Here is a 22,497-nt window from a genome sequence, read left to right as displayed (position 1 = left end):
AGGGAAAAGCAGCAGTGAAAGGGAAAAGCAGCAGTGAAAGGGAAAATCAGCAGTGAAAGGGAAAATCAGCAGTGAAAGGGAAAATCAGCAGTGAAAGGGAAAATCAGCAGTGAAAGGGAAAAGCAAAACTGAAAGGGAAAAGCAAAACTGAAAGGGAAAAGCAAGACTGAAAGGGAAAAGCAAGACTGAAAGGGAAAAGCAAGACTGAAAGGGAAAAGCAAGACTGAAAGGGAAAAGCCAGACTGAAAGAAAAAAGCCAGACTGAAGGGGAAAAGCCAGACTGAAAGGGAAAAGCCAGACTGAAAGGGAAACGCAGCAGTGAAAGGGAAAAGCAGCAGTGAAAGGGAAAAGCAAGACTGAAAAGGGAAAAGCAAGACTGAAAGGGAAAAGCAAGACTGATAGGGTAAAGCAAGACTGAAAGGGAAAAGCAAGACTAAATGGGAAAAGCAAGACTAAAAGGGAAAAGCAGCAGTGAAAGGGAAAAGCAAGACTAAATGGGAAAAGCAAGACTAAATGGGAAAAGCATGACTAAATGGGAAAAGCAAGACTAAATGGGAAAAGCAAGACTAAATGGGAGAAGCAAGACTAAAAGGGAAAAGCAGCAGTGAAAGGGAAAAGCAAGACTAAAAGGGAAAAGCAGCAGTGAAAGGGAAAAGCAAGAATAAAAGGGAAAAGCATCAGTGAAAGGGAAAAGCAAGACTAAAAGGGAAAAACAGCAGTGAAAGGGAAAATCAAGACTAAAAGGGAAAATCAAGTCTAAAAGGGAAAAGCAAGACTAAAAGGGAAAAGCAGCAGTCAAAGGGAAAAGCAAGACTAAAAGGGAAAAGCAAGAATAAAAGGGAAAAGCAGCAGGGAAAGGGAAAAGCAAGACTATAAGGGGAAAGCAAGACTAAAAGGGGAAAAGCAAGACTAAATGGGAAAAGCAAGACTAAAAAGGAATAGCAGCAGTGAAAAGGAAAAGCAGCAGTGAAAAGGAAAAGCAGCAGTGAAAGGGAAGAGAAGCAGTGAAAGGGATGAGCAGCAGTGAAAGGGAAAAGCAAGACTAAAAGGGAAAAGCAAGACTAAATGGGAAAAGCAGTAGTGAAAGGGAAAATCAGCAGTGAAAGGGAAAATCAGCAGTGAAAGGGAAAAGCAAGACTGAAAGGGAAAAGCAAGACTGAAAGGGAAAAGCCTAACTGAAAGGGAAAAGCCAGACTGAAAGGGAAAAGCAGCAATGAAAGGGAAAAGCAAGATTAAAAGGGAAAAGCAGCAGGGAAAGGGAAAAGCAAGACTAAAAGGGAAAAGCAAGACTAAATTGGAAAAGCAAGAATAAGAGGGAAAAGCAAGACTAAATGGGAAAAACAAGATTACATGGGAAAAGCAAGATTACATGGGAAAAGCAAGATTACATGGGAAAAGCAAGACGTAAAGGGAAAAGCAAGACGTAAAGGGAAAAGCAAGACTGAAAGGGAAAAGCAAGACTGAAAGGGAAAAGCAGCAGTGAAAAAGAAAAGCAGCAGTGAAAAAGAAAAGCAGCAGTGAAAGGGAAAAGCCAGACTGAAAAGGTAAAAGCAAGACTGAAAGGGAAAAGCAAGACTGAAAGGGAAAAGCAGCAGTGAATGGGAAAATCAGCAGTGAAAGGGAAAATCAGCAGTGAAAGGGAAAATCAGCAGTGAAAGGGAAAATCAGCAGTGAAAGGGAAAAGCAAAACTGAAAGGGAAAAGCAAAACTGAAAGGGAAAAGCAAGACTGAAAGGGAAAAGCAAGACTGAAAGGGAAAAGCAAGACTGAAAGGGAAAAGCCAGACTGAAAGGGAAAAGCCAGACTGAAAGAAAAAAGCCAGACTGAAAGGGAAAAGCCAGACTGAAAGGGAAAAGCCAGACTGAAAGGGAAAAGCCAGACTGAAAGGGAAAAGCCAGACTGAAAGGGAAAAGCCAGACTGAAAGGGAAAAGCAGCAGTGAAAAAGAAAAGCAGCAGTGAAAGGGAAAAGCCAGACTGAAAAGGTAAAAGCAAGACTGAAAGGGAAAAGCAAGACTGAAAGGGAAAAGCAAGACTGAAAGGGAAAAGCAAGACTGAAAGGGAAAATCAAGACTGAAAGGGAAAAGCAAGACTGAAAGGGAAAAGCAAGACTGAAAGGGAAAAGCAAGACTAAAACGGTAAAGCAAGACTAAAAGGGAAAAGCAAGACTAAAACGGAAAAGTTGCACTGAAAGGGAAAAGCAAGACTAAATTGGAAAAGCAAGAATAAAAGGGAAAAGCAAGACTAAATGGGAAAAGCAAGACTAAATGGGAAAAGCAAGACTAAATGGGAAAAGCAAGACTAAATGGGAAAAGCAGCAGTGAAAGGGAAAAGCAAGAATAAAAGGGAAAAGCAGCAGTGAAAGGGAAAAGCAAGAATAAAAGGGAAAAGCATCAGTGAAAGGGAAAAGCAAGACTAAAAGGGAAAAGCAGCAGTCAAAGGGAAAAGCAAGACTAAAAGGGAAAAGCAAGAATAAATAGGGAAAAGCAAGACTATAAGGGGAAAGCAAGACTAAAAGGGGAAAAGCAAGACTAAATGGGAAAAGCAAGACTAAAAAGGAATAGCAGCAGTGAAAAGGAAAAGCAGCAGTGAAAGAGAAGAGAAGCAGTGAAAGGGATGAGCAGCAGTGAAAGGGAAAAGCAAGACTAAAAGGGAAAAGAAAGACTAAATGGGAAAAGCAGCAGTGAAAGGGAAAATCAAAACTGAAAGGGAAAAGCAAGACTGAAAGGGAAAAGCAAGACTGAAAGGGAAAAGCCAGACTGAAAGGGAAAAGCCAGACTGAAAGGGAAAAGCCAGACTGAAAGGGAAAAGCCAGACTGAAAGGGAAAAGCCAGACTGAAAGGGAAAAGCCAGACTGAAAGGGAAAAGCAGCAGTGAAAGGGAAAAGCAAGATTAAAAGGGAAAAGCAGCAGTAAAAGGGAAAAGCAAGACTAAAAGGGAAAAGCAAGACTAAATGGGAAAAGCAAGACTAAATGGGAAAAGCAAGATTACATGGGAAAAGCAAGACGTAAAGGGAAAAGCAAGACGTAAAGGGAAAAGCAGCAGTGAAAGGGAAAAGCAGCAGTGAAAGGGAAATGCAGCAGTGAAAGGGAAAAGCAAGACTGAAAGGGAAAAGCAAGACTGAAAGAAAAAAGCAAGACTAAATGGGAAAAGCAAGACTAAATGGGAAAAACAAGACTAAAAGGGAAAAGCAGCAGTGAAAGGGAAAAGCAAGACTAAATGGGAAAAGCAAGACTAAATGGGAAAAGCAAGACTAAATGGGAAAAGCAGCAGTGAAAGGGAAAAGCAAGAATAAAAGGGAAAAGCAGCAGTGAAAGGGAAAAGCAAGAATAAAAGGGAAAAGCATCAGTGAAAGGGAAAAGCAAGATTAAAAGGGAAAAGCAGCAGTAAAAGGGAAAAGCAAGACTAAAAGGGAAAAGCAAGACTAAATGGGAAAAGCAAGATTACATGGGAAAAGCAAGATTACATGGGAAAAGCAAGATTACATGGGAAAAGCAAGACGTAAAGGGAAAAGCAGCAGTGAAAGGGAAAAGCAGCAGTGAAAGGGAAAAGCAGCAGTGAAAGGGAAAAGCAGCAGGGGAAGGGAAAAGCAAGACTGAAAGGGAAAAGCAAGACTGAAAGGGAAAAGCAAGACTGAAAGAAAAAAGCAAGACTGAAAGAAAAAAGCAAGACTGAAAGAGAAAAGCAAGACTGAAAGGGAAAAGCAAGACTGAAAGGGAAAAGCAAGACTGAAAGGGAAAAGCAAGACTGAAAGGGAAAAGTAAGACTAAAAGGATAAAGCAAGACTAAATGGGAGAAGCAAGACTAAAAGGGAAAAGTAGCAGTGAAAGGGAAAAGCAAGACTAAAAGGGAAAAGCAGCAGTGAAAGGGAAAAGCAAGACTAAAAGGGAAAAGCAGCAGTGAAAGGGAAAAGCAAGAATAAAACGGAAAAGCATCAGTGAAAGGGAAAAGCAAGACTAAAAGGGAAAAACAGCAGTGAAAGGGAAAATCAAGACTAAAAGGGAAAATCAAGTCTAAAAGGAAAAAGCAAGACTAAAAGGGAAAAGCAAGACTAAAAGGGAAAAGCAGCAGTCAAAGGGAAAAGCAAGACTAAAGGGGAAAAGCAAGAATAAATAGGGAAAAGCAGCAGGGAAAGGGAAAAGCAAGACTAAATGGGAAAAGCAAGACTAAATGGGAAAAGCAAGACTAAATGGGAGAAGCAAGACTAAAAGGGAAAAGCAGCAGTGAAAGGGAAAAGCAAGACTAAAAGGGAAAAGCAGCAGTGAAAGGGAAAAGCAAGACTAAATGGGAAAAGCAAGACTAAATGGGAGAAGCAAGACTAAAAGGGAAAAGCAGCAGTGAAAGGGAAAAGCTAGACTAAAAGGGAAAAGCAGCAGTGAAAGGGAAAAGCAAGACTATAAGGGAAAAGCAAGACTAAAAGGGAAAAGCAGCAGTGAAAGGGAAAAGCAAGACTAAAAGGGAAAAGCAGCAGTGAAAGGGAAAAGCAGCAGTGAAAGGGAAAAGCAGCAGTGAAAGGGAAAAGCAGCAGTGAAAGGGAAAAGCAGCAGTGAAAGGGAAAAGCAGCAGTGAAAGGGAAAAGCAGCAGTGAAAGGGAAAAGCAGCAGTGAAAGGGAAAAGCAGCAGTGAAAGGGAAAATCAGCAGTGAAAGGGAAAATCAGCAGTGAAAGGGAAAATCAGCAGTGAAAGGGAAAATCAGCAGTGAAAGGGAAATTCAGCAGTGAAAGGGAAAATCAGCAGTGAAAGGGAAAAGCAGAAATGAAAGGGAAAATCAGCAGTGAAAGGGAAAATCAGCAGTGAAAGGGAAAATCAGCAGTGAAAGGGAAAATCAGCAGTGAAAGGGAAAATCAGCAGTGAAAGGGAAAAGCAGAAATGAAAGGGAAAATCAGCAGTGAAAGGGAAAATCAGCAGTGAAAGGGAAAAGCAGAAATGAAAGGGAAAATCAGCAGTGAAAGGGAAAAGCAGCAGTGAAATTGAAAAGCAGCAGTGAAAGTGAAAAGCAGCAGTGAAAGGGAAAAGCCGCAGTGAAAGGGAAAAGCAAGACTGAAAAGGGAAAAGCAAGACTAAAAGGGAAAAGGAGCAGTGAAAGGGAAAAGCAAGATTAAAAGGGAAAAGCAGCAGTAAAAGGGAAAAGCAAGACTAAAAGGGAAAAGCAAGACTAAATGGGAAAAGCAGCAGTGAAAGGGAAAAGCAGCAGTGAAAGGGAAAATCAGCAGTGAAAGGGAAAATCAGCAGTGAAAGGGAAAAGCAAGACTGAAAGGGAAAAGCAAGACTGAAAGGGAAAAGCAAGACTGAAAGGGAAAAGCAAGACTGAAAGAAAAAAGCCAGACTGAAAGGGAAAAGGCAGACTGAAAGGGAAAAGCAGCAGTGAAAGGCAAAAGCAGCAGTGAATGGGAAAAGCAGCAGTGAAAGGGAAAAGCAGCAGTGAAAGGGAAAAGCAGCAGTGAAAGGGAAAAGCAAGACTGAAAAGGGAAAAGCAAGACTGAAAGGGAAAAGCAAGACTAAAAGGGTAAAGCAAGACTAAATGGGAGAAGCAAGACTAAAAGGGAAAAGCAGCAGTGAAAGGGAAAAGCAAGACTAAAAGGGAAAAGCAGCAGTGAAAGGGAAAAGCAAGACTAAAAGGGAAAAACAGCAGTGAAAGGGAAAATCAAGACTAAAAGGGAAAATCAAGTCTAAAAGGGAAAAGCAAGACTAAAAGGGAAAAGCAGGAGTCAAAGGGAAAAGCATAACTAAAAGGGAAAAGCAAGAATAAATAGGGAAAAGCAGCAGGGAAAGAGAAAATCAAGGCTAAATGGGAAAAGCAAGACTAAATGGGAGAAGCAAGACTAAAAGGGAAAAGCAGCAGTGAAAGGGAAAAGCAAGACTAAAAGGGAAAAGCAGCAGTGAAAGGGAAAAGCAGCAGTGAAAACCAAAAACAGCAGTGAAAGGCAAAAACAGCAGTGAAAGGCAAAAACAGCAGTGAAAGGCAAAAACAGCAGTGAAAGGCAAAAACAGCAGTGAAAGGCAAAAACAGCAGTGAAAGGGAAAAGCAAGACTGAAAGAAAAAAGCAAGACTGAAAGAAAAAAGCAAGACTGAAAGAAAAAAGCAAGACTGAAAGGGAAAAGCCAGACTGAAAAGGAAAAGCCAGACTGAAAGGGAAAAGCAAGACTAAATGGGAAAATCAGCAGTGAAAGGGAAAAGCAAGACTGAAAGGGAAAAGCAAGACTGAAAGGGAAAAGCAAGACTGAAAGGGAAAAGCAAGACTGAAAGGGAAAAGCAAGACTGAAAGGGAAAAGCAAGACTGAAAGGGAAAAGCAAGACTGAAAGGGAAAAGCAAGACTGAAAGGGTAAAGCAAGACTAAAATGGAAAAGCAAGACTAAAAGGGAAAAGAGCAGTGAAAGGGAAAAGCAAGACTAAAAGGGAAAAGCAGCAGTGAAAGGGAAAAGCAAGAATAAAAGGGAAAAGAAAGACTAAAAGGGAAAAGAAAGTCTAAAAGGGAAAAACAGCAGTGAAAGGGAAAAGCAAGAATAAAAGGGAAAAGCAAGACTAAAAGGGAAAAGCAGCAGTGAAAGTGAAAAGCAAGAATAAAAGGGAAAAGCAAGAATAAATAGGGAAAAGCAGCAGGGAAAGGGAAAAGCAAGACTAAAAGGGAAAAGCAAGACTATAAGGGGAAAGCAAGACTAAAAGGGGAAAAGCAAGACTAAATGGGAAAAGCAAGTCTAAAAAGGAATAGCAGCAGTGAAAGTGAAAAGCAAGAATAAAAGGGAAAAGCAAGAATAAATAGGGAAAAGCAGCAGGGAAAGGGAAAAGCAAGACTAAAAGGGAAAAGCAAGACTATAAGGGGAAAGCAAGACTAAAAGGGGATAAGCAAGACTAAATGGGAAAAGCAAGATTACATGGGAAAAGCAAGACTGAAAGGGAAAAGCAAGACTAAAAGGGAAAAGCAGCAGTGAAAGGGAAAAGCAGCAGTGAAAACCAAAAACAGCAGTGAAAGGCAAAAGCAGCAGTGAAAGGGAAAAGCAAGACTGAAAGAAAAAAGCAAGACTGAAAGAAAAAAGCAAGACTGAAAGGGAAAAGCAAGACTGAAAGGGAAAAGCAAGACTGAAAGGGAAAAGCAAGACTGAAAGGGAAAAGCAAGACTGAAAGGGAAACGCCAGACTGAAAGGGAAAAGCAAGACTAAATGGGAAATCAAGATTAAAAGGGAAAAGAAAGAAAAAAAAGGGAAAAGCAGCAGTGAAAGGGAAAAGCAAGACAGAAAGGGAAAAGCAAGACTGAAAGGGAAAAGCAAGACTAAAAGGGAAAAGCAAGACTAAAAGGGAAAAGCAAGACTAAAAGGGAAAAGCATGACAGAAAGGGAAAAGCAAGACTGAAAGGGAAAAGCCAGACTGAAAGGGAAAAGCCAGACTGAAAGGGAAAAGCCAGACTGAAAGGGAAAAGGCAGACTGAAAGGGAAAAGGCAGACTGAAAGGGAAAAGCAGCAGTGAAAGGGAAAAGCAAGATTAAAAGGGAAAAGCAAGATTAAAAGGGAAAAGCAAGAATAAAAGGGAAAAGCAAGAATAAAAGGGAAAAGCAAGACTAAATGGGAAAAGCAGGACTAAAAGGAAAAAGCAGCAGTGAAAGGGAAAATCAGCAGTGAAAGGGAAAATCAAAACTGAAAGGGAAAAGCAAGACTGAAAGGGAAAAGCAAGACTGAAAGGGAAAAGCAAGACTGAAAGGGAAAAGCAAGACTGAAAGGGAAAAGCAAGACTGAAAGAAAAAAGCCAGACTGAAAGGGAAAAGCCAGACTGAAAGGGAAAAGCCAGACTGAAAGGGAAAAGCAGCAGTGAAAGGGAAAAGCAAGATTAAAAGGGAAAAGCAAGAATAAAAGTGAAAAGCAAGAATAAAAGGGAAAAGCAAGACTAAATGGGAAAAGCAAGACTAAATGGGAAAAGCAAGACTAAATGGGAAAAGCAAGATTACATGGGAATAGCAAGATTACATGGGAAAAGCAAGACGTAAAGGGAAAAGCAAGACTAAAAGGGAAAAGCAGCAGTGAAAGGGAAAATCAGCAGTGAAAACCAAAAACAGCAGTGAAAAGCAAAAACAGCAGTGAAAGGGAAAAGCAAGACTGAAAGAAAAAAGCAAGACTGAAAGAAAAAAGCAAGACTGAAAGAAAAAAGCAAGACTGAAAGGGAAAAGCAAGACTAAAAGGGAAAAGCCAGACTGAAAAGGAAAAGCAAGACTAAATGGGAAAAGCAAGACTAAATGGGAAATCAAGATTAAAAGGGAAAAGAAAGAAAAAAAAGGGAAAAGCAGCAGTGAAAGGGAAAAGCAAGACTGAAAGGGAAAAGCAAGACTAAAAGGGAAAAGCAAGACTAAAAGGGAAAAGTATGACAGAAAGGGAAAAGCAAGACTGAAAGGGAAAAGCCAGACTGAAAGGGAAAAGCCAGACTGAAATGGAAAAGCCAGACTGAAAGGGAAAAGCAAGACTAAAAGGGAAAAGCAAGACTAAAAGGGAAAAGCAAGACTAAAAGGGAAAAGCAAGACTAAAAGGGAAAAGCAAGACTAAAAGGGAAAAGCAAGACTAAATGGGAAAAGCAGCAGTGAAAGGGAAAAGCAAGACTGAAAGGGAAAAGCAAGACTGAAAGGGAAAAGCAAGACTGAAAGGGAAAAGCAAGACTGAAAGGGAAAAGCAAGACTGAAAGGGAAAAGCAAGACTGAAAGGGAAAAGCAAGACTGAAAGGGAAAAGCAAGACTAAAAGGGAAAAGCAATACTAAAATGGAAAAGCAAGACTAAAAGGGAAAAGCAGCAGTGAAAGGGAAAAGCAAGACTAAAAGGGAAAAGCAGCAGTAAAAGGGAAAAGCAAGACTAAAAGGGAAAAGCAAGACTAAATGGGAAAAGCAAGACTAAATGGGAGAAGCAAGACTAAATGGGAGAAGCAAGACTAAAAGGGAAAAGCAGCAGTGAAAGGGAAAATCAGCAGTGAAAGGGAAGAGCAGCAGTGAAAGGGATGAGCAGCAGTGAAAGGGAAGAGAAGCAGTGAAAGGGAAGAGAAGCAGTGAAAGGGAAAAGCAAGACTAAAATGTAAAAGCAGCAGTGAAAGGGAAAAGCAAGACTAACAGGGAAAAGCAGTAGTGAAAGGGAAAGCAAGACTAAAAGGGAAAATCAATAGTGAAAGGGAAAAGCAAGACTAAAAGGGAAAAGCAGCAGGGAAAGGGAAAAGTGGCAGGGAAAGGGAAAGGAGCACAGAAAAGCAGCACTGAAAGGGAAAAGGAACAAGAAAATGCAGCACTGAAAGGGAGAAGCAGAACTGATAAAGAAAAGGAGCCCTGAAACGGAAAAGGAGCCGTGAGAGGGAAAAGGAGAACTGATAAAGAAAAGCAGCCCTGAAAGGGAAAAGCAGCCCTGAAAATGAAAATAAGCAAAGAAATGCAGCCCTGAAAGGAAAAAGCAGTCCTGAAAGTTAGAAGGAGCCCCGAAAGGGAATGGAACAGCATAAAGTAACACTGACAGGGAAAAGGAGTACATAAAGGGCAAAGGCAGCACTGAAAGAGAAAAGGAGCCCTGAAAGGGAAAAGCATCAAAGCAAGGGAAAAGAAGCAGTGAAAGGTAAAAGGAACAAGCACAGGGAGCAGGCAGGTAGGCACAGCAAAGCAGCAAGCGAAGCCCAATCTCTCAGAGGGGGCCTGCTAACAGGAAGCCCAGCTATTGCCCTCCCAAAGAAACTCCACCATTTTGACAGCCAAAACAGAAACTACGGTTTCGGTTCTCATGACTCTTCCCTGCGCTCCCAAATAAATGGTTTTGTGACATCCTCTACCACACTGCAACTGCTCAGAATAATCAAAATTATATCATTCATGACATAAGAAACTCACTTTTGCCTGGTGGCAACGACAGTCCATTCCCATCATGTCCCTCCATGTAATGAACATTGCATTTGGCCTTCTAACAGCCTCCTGGATGAATCCACCAAAAGCAAGGAAGCACCCTGCCCTTACTCTGAAGAGAGAAAGAAAGCAAGGTTCATGGAAACAGGCACACAAGGCTCGCAACAAGACACGGTGCTCCAGATCATGACAGAGATAGGACTACCACAGTGCCAGAACATGATTTACCACTAAAGGAAACATCTGGGGGCACATTCACAACTTCAGCACAAGCTGTAATGGCTCAGCATATTTAGCTTTCTTATCGTTCAGCTGGAGAATGAGATACTCCGAAGTATCAGTCAGCAAGCACTCGGATGAGCCTGCCCTCTGGTTTTAACGATGACAGACATCATTACTGCCACCTCTGACACCTTACCAGGAGATGCTTCCATTTATTAGCCTGGTCTTGATTCCTTCCATCAGCAGCTGCTCCTAAACTGACCTCCATTCATACAGTGATACCACTGACTTCTAGCACGAGCTGACCTGCAAGACAGAGAAGAGAAAGCAGGATGGCAACAAACACTGACATTGCACGTTCAAATATTCTTGAACAGCCATAAAAGAGACAAAACAGGAGAGAAACGCATCCGCAGCAACACCCAGGTTCATAAAGAAATGCAACTCCAGCCTGGCCTCAGCAGCCCTTATATATTTCTTACACATTTGATTAAGCCAACTGCAATTTGAACCAGGAGAATTCACAGTCTCTTGCAAATGTCACCGTAAAGCAGAATAGGACACAGCAAAAAAAAAAAAAAAGAAAAAGAAAAAAAAAAAAGAAATATAAAGAAAAAAAGCAAGCCAAAAACCAGGGAATCAAAGTTTAAAAAACCACAGAAAACAAATAGATAAAAAACACATACTATCTGTAACAACAGAAAGACTAGCACAGTGTGAATATACTACAAAGGTAAGGAAAGAATGGCTCACCCACCACTGAGGATGGAAGTGCACAGAACAAACTCCACAGAGGAGAAACCATCAAAAAAAATTCCACCCAGGGGCAGTCAGCCTTCAAAAATGAGCTGTAAGAGAGGTGCAGCCAGGCTCCATCCCTTCCAGTCACTCAGCTGCATTGCCCTCACCTGCACTAACCAGGGCTGACCAGGTCCCTTCCCTAGGTGATAATCAGTGGCTCAGACTGTGATTCAACAGTTCTCATACAGCGTATATAAAGAAAAATAGCAAAGCATAGATGAAAAACACAACAACAAATAAACCATGAAGGATTCTAGAAAATAACACAGAATTAACAAAAAATAATAATAATAAAAGCAAAGAAAAAATAATAAATCAAACAAAAGAAAAAAACTAAGACAAGGAAAAACAGAAAAAAACTTATAAAAAAACCAAAAAACAAAAAACAAAAAAACAAAAAAAAAACACGACATAGAAAACACCAAATAGGAAAGAAAACCATAGAACTGCAAAGGAAAAAAAATAACACAGCAAAGCAAAGCACAGATGATAAAAAACAACAAGGAAAACACACCTCCCTGACATGACATCTTGCCTCCTGAGCAGGTCACAGTGTCCCTCACTCAGATGTAGAGAAGGGAGGAAGATGAGACCCCATGTGTTCCTTGCTGCGCACTCCCATCTAAAAGGTCCATATGCTCCTTGGGAAGCACAATGCCACCTGGGGAAAAGAGAAAGCAAGAACAGGACATGCAGGCGGCTTTCACCCAGCAGAAGGCCAGATCCTTCCATCTGTTATCCGCTCCTCTTTTTAGTCCTAACAGGGCCCCGAGGATACAGAAATAGCAGTGCTTAGCAGAAGGACTCGGAGAAGGACCGGTAGAAACTGTCAGGAGGACAACTGGCATCGCATGGACACAAACAGGCTGTTGGTGCAAGGAAGGAAACAGCACCTGAACATTTCACCAAACAGGTTCCCTCCTCTCTGTCTTCCTGCAAAGATACAAGGATAAAAACCTCATTTTCTCTGAGCAACAATTGGAAACAAGACCAGAAAATTATTAATTCAAAGGCACTTTTAGGAGATGTATAACAGAGTCCTTCCCAGTTACACGAGCTTACGCTGTGGCCTTTGGAGAAACAAGCTGCCTTTGTGGTCCTGAGGGTTCCTTTTTGTCATCTGTTGGGCACAAAAAGAGAGCTTTTCTTGTACAAATCTATGCCCTGTGTACCTTTCTCCATCCCAAAACCTAGAGTTGCGGTGCAGACACTGGATGCTGACCAGAGCAGTAAAAGAACAGAAGAGGGGAAAAGCAGATACAGGTAAGACACCTAAAAGAAAGGAAAAGAGCAGAAGAGAAGGAAGGATACGGTTAAGAACAAAGGACAGAAGATGGAAAGTGCTATAGAGGATTGGACTGAACATGAGCAGATCAGAGCTACACCAAGGTGTGGCTTCTCCCTGTGTCCCTGTCCACCACTGGCAACATCCCCCAATGACAGGGATGATGCTGCTCCAGCAGCTGATGGGGTTGTGGTCTGGGGTTACATTCTATGCAGAGCCTCCACAACCTGCTACAGACCCACAGTTCCCTGCCACTTCTTTTTTTTCCAGGTGTCTGCACACAAGGAACAGGTGTTCCCCATGCCCTGCATGCTGGTAATTAGTGTGGGCAATTACTGTGTGGGAACTGGGGGAGGGAAATTCAGGGGTGGGATAGTGAGGAGGAATTGGAGGGGGCTGGGAAATTGTTTGGGTGGGATTGTAGAGTTCAGATATGACTGTTAGGATGGGGGATATTTGGTTGGAAATGCTGTCATTTCTATTACTCATTGCTTTGTATAAGTTATCAAATGCTTTATGTTCCCTCTGCTACATCTCTGCTTGCAGTCATTTGTGCAGTGACAAAGGTCCTCAGCTCTACATGCCCACCTCCAAGGTAGGATGGAGCACCACAGATGGCAGTGTTCCACAGCTGCCACCAGCAGCCCCAGCTCGTCCCTCCACACCTGAGGTGTGAGTGGCTGTGAGAGGAATGTCTCTGTGGAAGTGCAGCTCATTCCTCCCCTCTGATGGGGGCAGAAGGCATCTGCATTTCCCTCATGGCTCTTATTTCCTGTGTTACTGTGGGAAATGAGCTGAGCCACTGTGCCTCCCTACTATGGCAAGCTCTGCAGCTCTGCCACTGTCTTTATACTCAGCTGTTCCTGTGTGTAATGCTCCACACTTGGACCCTGCAGAGCCCAGAGGCCTCCTTGGCTGCTGTTACTCACCTGGACATTGAGGGTGCTGTGTCTCCAGTCTTGGAACTGCAGTCAACAAACACAAATGTGAAAGAAATAAGAAAGGATTCTTTCATTTCACAGGCTTTCATCTCCATTGAAAGATGTTCTGCTGTGCAGCACAGCTGGGAGCATTTCATATGTGCAAAAAAGGGGGATAGGCCCTGGCTGTGCCGGGCCCCCTTCCGGCCCAGGCCCCAAAGCAGCCCCGACTGTGCTGGGTTCCCCTCTCACCTGGGCCCTGCAGTGGCCTCAGCTGTGTCTGGTCCCCCTCTGCTCTGGGCCCTGAGCTGGCCCCAGCTGTGCCTGGTCCTCCTCCATCCTGGGCCCCAAGGCCCTGCCTCTGCCTGCTCCCCCTCTGCTCTGGGCCCTGAGCTGGCCCTAACTGTGCCAGGCCCCCCTCTGGCACAGGCCCTGCCTCAAGCCCCGCCCCCTGTGGGCAGCAGTGCTAGTGCCTGTTGGTTTTGCTCTCTTCCCTCTTCTTTCCCTGTTCTCTTCACAAATGCTTTCAGATCCCCCAGGATGACGTGCACTGACACTGCTGCCTTCTTCCTGCACAAACTTTCTGGGCAGCTCAGCTTTTTCTACAGAGCAGCGTGCCTTTGGAAGTGCTTGGAGGATGTAAACTAACAGCAAGAGAACACTGAGCTCTTCTGGGTCTTTCTAGACATGGCAAAGAGACAGGAGAGAGTGCTCAGCCTCGAGTGGTTGCTTGTATGCAGAAATCACAGTTGTCAACATCTGTGCTGTTTTGCTGTAGGCAGTAGTGTGTGACAAGAAGCCTACAATTATCAATTTAGTGAACGTAATTAATTGTAACAGTTCCCCTTCCTTCTTCCCTTGACACTTGGGTTATGGAGTTCTCCTATGCTATGTGCCGGTGTAATACCTCTGAGCCACAGCACTGTTGCGTTTAGCAAAGCTCATGGCAACAGGCTTTGGCCAACCTCAGAGCTACGTAGATGATGAGAAGATATCTGATGATATGAGAGAAAATGAACAAGCTCCAAGGTAAGTGTTGTTTTTTCCTTCTAGTCAGCACGCCATCGCTAAATCTTCCATGCTATGACTTTTATCTTGATAGTGATGATCCCTTAACCTCACACCTTTAGCACAGCACTTCCTGTGGAGATTCCCACCAGTGACAAAGTATTAGTGCCGCTTTTCTGCCTGTTTCTTTTTTGTCTGTATTTTCCAGAATGTGGGTATTTCTTTCATTGCCCACAAACACTGCCCAGTGCAGGAGGAGGCAGGGACAAGAGTCAGGAGCAAGGGCAGAATAGTTTCTCTGTTAGTGAATGGAATGCCAATGTTTTCTGCATACGGACTTGCCATAGTGCTTCTTACAAGGCCTAACAGTGGGATGAAATGTGCCCTGAAGCAGGTGTGCTTGCAGGAAGGCAAAAGAGAAATGCAAATAATGCTAAGGGGGGCCACTAAGATGATCAGAGGGCTGGAGCACCTTTCCTATGAGAACAGATTGAGGGAACTGGGCTTGTTGTGCTTGGAAAAGGGAAGGCTCCAGGGAAACCTCACTGTGGCCTTCTAGTATTTGAAAGGAGTGTATAAACAGGCAGGGGAATGGCTGTTTACAAGGGTGGATAGTGATAGGACAAGGGGAATGGTTTTAAAGTGATACGGGGATGTTTAGGTTGGATATTAGGTTGATGTTTTTCACACAGAGGGTGGTGACACACTGGAACAGGTTGCCCAGGGAGGTTGTGGATGCTCCATCCCTGGAGGCATTTCAGGCCAGGCTGGATGTGGCTCTGGGCAGCCTGGTCTGCTGGTTGGAGACCCTGCACACTGTGGTCCTTTTCAACCAAGGCTATTCTATGAGTCTATGGCTGTTTTTAACACCAAAATGCAACTTGGCTTGTAATTGTTTCTAAAATGATCTGGTTTGTCCTGTTTGGAATGTGATATTTCTACAGCAGAAGGATGCAGAAGTGAAAAGGCTCGAAACGCTACTGAAGGAAATTGCCGAATGTCAGGACAACCTCGAAGAAGCAAATGAATCCATAAGAAAACCATCGAGATGAATTACTTCCTATGGCCAGACCGCGGGGGGGGGGGCAACGAGGCGGCCGCCACCCACCCCCCATCTCCGTCCCCTTCATCCAACACGAAGGGGGTGATGACGGCGGGGGGCTGAGCCCCTTCTCACACCAACTGGCTTTCGGGTCCCACCCCCAGCGTTTCCCACATGGTGTCGAACATGCGGTGTTGCCTGGAAGCGTCCCAATGGGGGGGGAGGGTCACAATTGAGCCGCTACGGGTAAAGGAAGGGGGGGCAAAGAGGAGTTGGAGACACCCCCCATCGCCCGGGGCCTTAGGAGCTGAATAGGGCATTGACCGGGAGGAGTGTGTGGGGGGGAAAGCGGGAGGGGCGCAGGGTGAGCCTTAATTCTGCTCCCCCCGACTCCAACCGCACCGATCAGCCCTGAGCCCCCCCCCCCCCACCTGCAGCAGCAGCGCCAGGATGTGGAGGCGATGAGGGGGGGTCGCGTCGTCGGGCTCCAAACGGAGGCAAAGCCATAACCCCCCTCCGGGGCTCCCCATCGTTCCAAAGCCCTCCCGTAACCCCCCCAGGCTCCGGGCGGCCAAACGCCGCAGGTAGCGGCTGCACGCTTTGGGCCGGGGCGGGCCGGGCGCCCGAGCCAATACTCTCAGGTATCCCCGCAGCCCCCCTTCGTTTTGGGTGGGGGGGGGGGGGGCGCCCACGGGGGTACACGAGCAGCAGCAGCAGCAGCTCCACCTGTAGGGGGGGGACACACAGCCCTCCGTGGAGACACAGCTGACACGTCCCCACCCCTCTGAGGACACCCCCCCCACCCTCCCCGGGATCGCCTTCCTCCGGCTCTGTAGGCCGTAGGAACCAAAGCGAGGGCGGAACGCCAGTGAAGCGGATCACGTTTCCCAGGGGACTCATTTCCGCAGAGCACGCGTTCCCTCCGGGGGAGCGGGTTACGGCACGGACCCATTGCGGATAATGGGGGGAAGGGGGAGTGGAGACCGGAGAGGCCTGACCTGGTGGCGTGGGGCGGAGGGGGGGGAACGGCAGAGGGAGCGGAAGAGGTTTGTGGGCTGAGGGCCGGCAACAGCCACCCCCAAGGCCCCAGCATGGTTTAAGGGGGTATTTTGGGGCTAAGGGGTGGATTTGGCGTCCATAGGGTGGGTTTTGGGGGTATTTGGGGGCTGAGGGGTGGATTTGGGATCCATAGGGTGGGTTTGGGGGGTATCTGGGGGTTATGGGGTGGCCTTTGGGGGTTTTAAGGTGGGCTTGGGGGGGTGTTTGGGGGCTCTGGGGTGGGATTAGGGTGCAGTGGGGTGGGTTTGGGGTCTATAGGGTGGGTTGGGGGAGGTATTTGGAGTCAGTGGGGGCACTCTAAGACCCCAGTTTAATGGGGGGGGCGGGGGGGTCTCTTTGGAACCAAATTGGGTTGAAGGGGAAGGGGCGTGGGGCTTCAAGCACAGCCCCGATGGGTGGCAGGAGACTGAAAGGACAGAGCGGGAGGGGTCTGCCTGAGTGGCTGATGGCTTTGGGGCCGCATCCCGCCAGCCTGAGCCAGGAGCCTGGGCTGTAATGCAGCCTTCCCCACAGACAGCTGATGGGCTGTCCCATGGCTCTCTGGAGACGTGGAGAGGGACCAGCCCTGTGAACTGGGGGGCTCCTGGCCTCCCCATCCCTCTCTCGGGCAGCCACAAACAATAATAGGTAATAGCATCATAACCGAGCATTACTAATACATTCAATGATTATTGCCGCAGATTCCAGCACCATTGGTAACATCAGACCCCATTGGATTCACATCCAATCTATTAACATAGTAGAAGCACACGATAACCTGGATAATGCCTAATAACTCTGGTTCCTGAGACAGTAGTTGGCAAACCTGAAGGCAAAAGGTCAGCGCGCTAGGACAAACAGCCAGACAGCAGTATGGTTAAATATGGCTGTGTCCATCGACTGCCCGAAAAGCCATGCTTTTATAGCAGACAGACGAGGGCGTTTAAAAACCACAGACACCAATTGGAGGAAAGCTACCGCAATAACGACCCCCCCTTCAAAAACTCCCCCTTGAAAGCCGTGAGCTACTCATTCTTTTCCTAGAGGTGTCCTTGGTTCTCATGCTGTTTCTCCCTCCACAGCTGCTGCTCTGTGAAGCCCTTCTCTTGATGCATGGCTGCTGCTCTGTAAAATTCTTCTGGTATTACAACGGCCCCCCAGATTCCCACCCCACCAGTAGCAGAGTACAGCCATTTCATTGCCCACCCCAAAAAGGTCCCACTGCCAATTCCCACGAATTCCACCCCAAACTCCCGCCCCCCAACCACTCCCCCACCCCAAAAATTCCCCACCCCCAATTCCCACCCACCAGCCACCCCCAATTCCCACCCTAATATTGGCCACCCCAAGAATTCCCACCCCTTCCCCCCCCAACCATTTCCCACCCCCCACCCAGCATTTCCCAGCCCGGAGCTTTGACAGTGCAACGCTTTGTCGGTCCATCAGCTTCAGAGCCCCGCAGTGCCCCAGTCCAAGATGCCGTTTGCGGACAGCCCAGTTTGGGAGGGGTAGGGCTGGGGCCGGTGCTGGTGCCCCTGGAACACTGCCGCTGCTCTCTGGGTGTGGTGGGGGCCAGCCAGGAGCCCAGGGCTACAGGGAAGCGCCTTGGTCGGTTACGGCCACGTCTCCTGCTCCACCAAGTGGGCCGGTTTCCTGGTCCGCTCCCGCTGGAGCCGCTGTTGGGGTGTGATGGGCACCGAGTCCTCCTGCTGGCCGCCGTGCTGACACAGGCAGCTCCGCCTGGTGCCGGTGGTTGTGGCCTGGAACATGCTGGCAGCGCGGTGGCTTCCTGGTTGTGGCGGGGACACTGGCTGCCAGTGTGCTGCTTGTGCCCGCTGCTCTGGCCTCTTGTGGTGGTGCAGGTGTGTGCTGGGCACTTGGCCGGCTGGCTGCTGTCCCTGTGCTGCTTGTCTGCCATTTGGCAGGAGATGCAGCCGGGTGGCAGTCAAAGGCGGCTGAGCACCACCCGGGGCTGCCTCCGCCGTGCCTCCTCCATCAGGTGTGCAGTGCTGGGCGACGGAGGTGCGGGGGCAGCCAGGGGGGTGGGCAGTGCCAGGCGGGTGAGAAGCACTCGGGGCTGCCTTCGCCGTGCCTCCTCCATGAGCTGTCCAGTTTGCATCAGAGGAGGCACGGGGTGCTTGGCTGGCTGGCTGCTGTCTCCGTGCTGCTTGTCCTTGTCTGCCAGCCGGCAGGAGATGCACCCGGGTGGCAGTGCCAGGCGTCTGAGATGCACCCGGGGCTGCCTCCGCCGCGCCTCTTCCATCAGATGTGCGGTGTGGGGCGACGGAGGTGCGGGGGCAGCCAGGGGGGTCGGCTCAGGCAGCTCAGGCAATGCTGGCTGCCGCCAGAGCGGGTTTGCGAGGAGCCCTGATTCAGGATCGGGCTCTTTGCTGAGCTCCCTGCTGACCCCCAGGGAGTCAGGGTGCTCTGTGTTGTTCTTATTCTCTTTGGTCCCCTCTCTTGTGACTGCAGGCAGGCCCTGGTTGTGCTGGGGGACCTCCAGAGCACTCGTCGCTTCTGAAAAAGCAAGAGCATCCCCCAGAGCAAAAGGATGATGGCAGCCTTCCCACACCTGCTGGGTGCAGACAGCCACCCGTCAATCACCTCTGTAAGCCACAAACTCACCAAGAATCCAGGTGAGGAAACTGTCCATTTCCATGTCGTCCTCACATCTGTTGCTGTTGGGTGTCTCTTCTGGAAAAGGATGGAAGAAAATCCCCAGTGGGGCAGTGCCAGCTTTCCCACTCGGCCACTCAGTGCAGACACCCCCCCAGCAGCTCTGCTGCCCCCAGACTCACCCTGGCTGATCCACGTCAGCAGCTGGTCAAAGTCTGCGCTGTCGTCTTGAATGGCCGTCTCAGATGTGACTTCTGGGGAAGGAAGAAAATCCATTGCCCAGTGGGGCAATGCTGGCATCTCTCCCACAGCTGGGAGCACTGGGTGCCACCAAGCCTGGCCAGCTCTGCTGCCAACAAACTCACCGTGGTCGATCCATGCCAGCAGATGATCCATGTCTGCTGTGTCCTGCGGGGTGCCTGTGCTTGTTGTCCCTGCTGGAAAAGCCAGAAGATCCCCAGTGGGGCCATGCCAGCAGCTTTCCCACAGCCAGCCGCTGTGCAGCCTTTGAACTCACCGCCTGATTGCGGCGTGGCAGCGCTGCAGGTGAGCAGAGCCATGTCAGGATGGGGGCAGCCATGGGTGGGCGCTGGGTGCCCCTGGTCCTCCATGAGCAGCACGGCGTCTTGCGAGGGCTCCATGGGCGGCTCCCAGCTGGCGGGCAGGGTGCAGGGCACGGGGAGCACGTGCTGCTGCAGTGCCGGTACCTGCAAAAGAAGTGGCGGGAGCCGGGGCAGCCGGGGGCCTGCGGCAGGCAGGTGCCTGCGGGCTGCGGGGGCTCTGCATGGGGCACGGCCCCAGGCCACAGCCCCATGGGCTGCTGGGGCAGCAGCGTCCCTGCCAGCAGGGGATGTCCCCAGCAGTGAGCAGGGGCAGCGGGGGGAGCCATCGGTGGGTGCAGCCCCCCAGGCAGCAGCTGCAGCAGCGGTGAGTGCAGCCCCGCAGTTGGGGGCAGCCCCCCAGGTGGGAGCTGCTGTGCTGCCTGTCCCCAGACACCTGGTACCCCAGGCCAGACAGAGGCCTGAGGCACCAGGTGGGTGGCACTGGGGACAGGGAGGGGTTGGGGTGGTACCGGCATCGGTCCGCGGATGGTGGGCTGCATCCAGGCGGGGTCCGGTGGCGGCACAGTGGCTTGAAATAAAGTGGCTTCAGGCGTCACAGGCACCGTCAGCGCTCCTCGAGGGATTCTCTCTGTGGGGAAAGGCCAGAAGGGGCACTGGGCTGAGATCTGGGCTGCTGGGCTGCTGGGCTGAGATGTGGCTCACAAGGGTGGCATGTGGGGCTTCAGCTGGGATCTGGGGCTTCAGCTGGGGCCAGCTGAAGCACGGGAGCAGGGGGAGCCTGCTGCCTTACCTGCCATGACAGCTGGAGAGTGGCAGTTAGGGGAGCCCCTCCCCCAACGGGGCTTCTGTGGCCGTTGGGCTCAGCCCCTTTCCCCCAGGCTTGCCATGGTTCCATTTGTCAGACCCAAACATCCTTCCCGTCCCATCTCTAACCTGAGAGCGTGGGCCTTTTCTCCTGGCTTCCAACGTATCTTGGGGCAGAACACACAGCACTGTCTTTGCTGCTCTTCCCTCTTGGCTGCTTCCCTTTCCTCATCCACCATCCAACCTTCAGCTCTTCTCCCTGACTCTTCTCCCTGACTCCTCTTCAGCTCTTCTGCTCTTTTTCTTTCCTTGGATTCTCACTCCTCTCTTGCACGTCTACTCCTCTTCTGCTTTTCTTTCTTACCCGCATCCTCTCCCGTTCTTCTCATCTGCTCTTCCCACTTCACTGCATCCTCTTTGCACCTCTCATTCTCTACTGTTCTTCTCTTCCGACCACTCTCTGCTCTTCTGCTCCAGGCTGCTTTTCCTTCTCTGCTCTTCTGCCCTCTCTTCCTCCCTTCTGCTCTTTTTCTCTTCTGCACTTCTCACTGACCGCTGTCCTCTCTTCCCGTCTTCCGTCCTTCTGTCATACAGCCATTCACTCTTCTCCTCTTCAGCTCCTCTCCACTTGTGCCTTTCTGCCTTACCTCTGTCTGCTCATCTCCCTTTCTGCTCTTCTCCTTGTCTGCACGTCTTCCTTACCTACACCCTCTCCTTTTTGTTCTGCTCTTCTCCTCTTCTGCTCATCTCCTCTTACCGTTGTTTTGCTGCCTTGCCTGCCTCCGCTCCTTTCCTGTGTTGCCCCTTTTGTCCGCTGCTCTTCTTTCTTACCTGCATCCTTTCTCATTCCTCTCTTCTGCTCTTCTTTAGTTCTGTCTTAGCTGTATCCGCTCTTCCCATCTGCTGCTCTTCTCCTGCTGTGCTCTGTGTCCAGTGCCTGCACCGCAGCTCTATGTCCGAATTACTTTTGGGCTGGAGAAAGATACTCATATATTTGTGTGTGATTTTATATGATTGAACGGGAAAAGGAGCTAGTTAAATTCATCTGTATTGAAGGTCATATTCTCAACATGACCAGTACTTCTCTAAGAACCAAAATGATGGAAAATATGAGCTAAGCTTTTAGTGTTTGCTGAAAGTGCTTCTGGAGTGAGACAGTCAAGTCTGCAGCTCACAAAAGGTTGTCATAGCTCTTGGCACACTGTACCTCATCCTAAATCCAGCTTGCTATCTACTGCGATTGAAACTTTTGAAGTGTAATGGAGATTGCTGCAGGATGGGGAATAAAAATCTGCTGGTCTTGCTGCTGCCAGTATATATGTACAGACTTTAGACTGCTGGGATATAGTGATTGCTGTCCTGTTTATCTGACTTGTAAAGTTTTACATCCTAAATATATTTTGCTGATCATTTCATTCACGTTAGTGAACAGTGTAAATTAACATTCTGTGCACTAGAAAATTATGTTATGTGGGGTAAGTTTTCTCCATTCAGAAAGAGATGATAATTTTCACGTTGCTGCAACATTTAAGTTTTGGCATAGAGGTTAAGGGCTCTGTAGAGCGAAAATCTCAAGCAGATACCATACCTGGTGTTCTCAAGTGACTGTACATTTTTATTTTGTAAGTTTGGTCATGACCCTAATACAGAGTTCACTACTGGAAATGAAGACATACATGTCTCATGACAGGAAAAATCAAACAAATAAACAACAACAAAATAACCCCACAGCAACAAGAACAAAACCATTAAGCTTACAAGATTCTTTTTAATGGAAATGAAGTAACAGGTTGGAGAAATCTGTTTGTTCGTCCTGTATCAGGAACAGCAGGGGGCAGATAGAAGTAGTTCCTACTTCCAGCAGCTCAACTGCAGCAGGAAAAGCTGGGAATGCAGAAGGAGTGAGAAGATCCAAACAACAGCACAGCATTTTAATATGAGTTTTTCCTGGTGAGTGTTGAGCGTTTCTGAACATTGTTCTTAATGTGATATTAAGTTAAAAGATCATAAAATCACAGAACAGTTTGGGTTGGAAGGAACCTTAGAGATCATCTTATTTCAACGCACCCTGCTGTGGACAAGGACACACCCCACTAGACCAGGTTGCTCAAAGCACTATCCAGCCTGGCCTTGAACATTTCCAGAGAGGGTGCGTCCACAACTTCTGTGAATTCCCATAGGACCCTTATTAATAATCTTTGATTGTGTGTGAGTGTGTGCAGGGATGGGTGGTAAATGCGTGTGCACGCATGTGCATGGAGTGCAAGGATGGGGTTGCACACATTCATATGAGCGGAGGGGTGTGCAAAGGGGTGGCGTTGCACGTGCATCAGTGTGTAAGCAAGGAAGAGG

At 47.7% G+C, this 22,497-nt stretch overlaps 1 protein-coding gene and 1 long non-coding RNA gene across 2 annotated transcripts; both read right to left on the bottom strand.

Moving 5' to 3' along the window:
* Nucleotides 1–4,785: 4,785 nt before the first annotated feature.
* Nucleotides 4,786–11,068, bottom strand: LOC146759622 (uncharacterized). Its single transcript, XR_014932476.1, has 3 exons — nucleotides 10,977–11,068; nucleotides 10,265–10,374; nucleotides 4,786–9,958 (listed from the first exon to the last, which is right to left on the bottom strand). It is a non-coding gene; the product is annotated as an uncharacterized LOC146759622 (long non-coding RNA).
* A 6,473-nt stretch (nucleotides 11,069–17,541) lies between these two features.
* On the bottom strand, nucleotides 17,542–20,735 carry LOC146759621 (uncharacterized). The gene is made up of 8 exons (XM_085510441.1): nucleotides 20,699–20,735; nucleotides 20,132–20,143; nucleotides 19,775–19,969; nucleotides 19,296–19,523; nucleotides 19,144–19,215; nucleotides 18,961–19,032; nucleotides 18,788–18,856; nucleotides 17,542–18,679 (listed from the first exon to the last, which is right to left on the bottom strand). The coding sequence occupies exons 1-8, from the start codon at nucleotides 20,733–20,735 to the stop codon at nucleotides 18,108–18,110; spliced, it is 1,257 nt and encodes a 418-aa protein (XP_085366567.1). The 3' UTR covers nucleotides 17,542–18,107.
* Nucleotides 20,736–22,497: the final 1,762 nt, after the last annotated feature.

This window comes from Coturnix japonica, chromosome 10 (genome assembly GCF_054131305.1).
Source record: "Coturnix japonica strain WE chromosome 10, WE-NBRP24, whole genome shotgun sequence".
NCBI classification, from domain to species: Eukaryota; Metazoa; Chordata; class Aves; order Galliformes; family Phasianidae; genus Coturnix; species Coturnix japonica.
The sequence above is the reverse complement of the archived record's forward strand: the minus strand, read 5'-3'. Positions and strand labels throughout refer to the sequence as shown.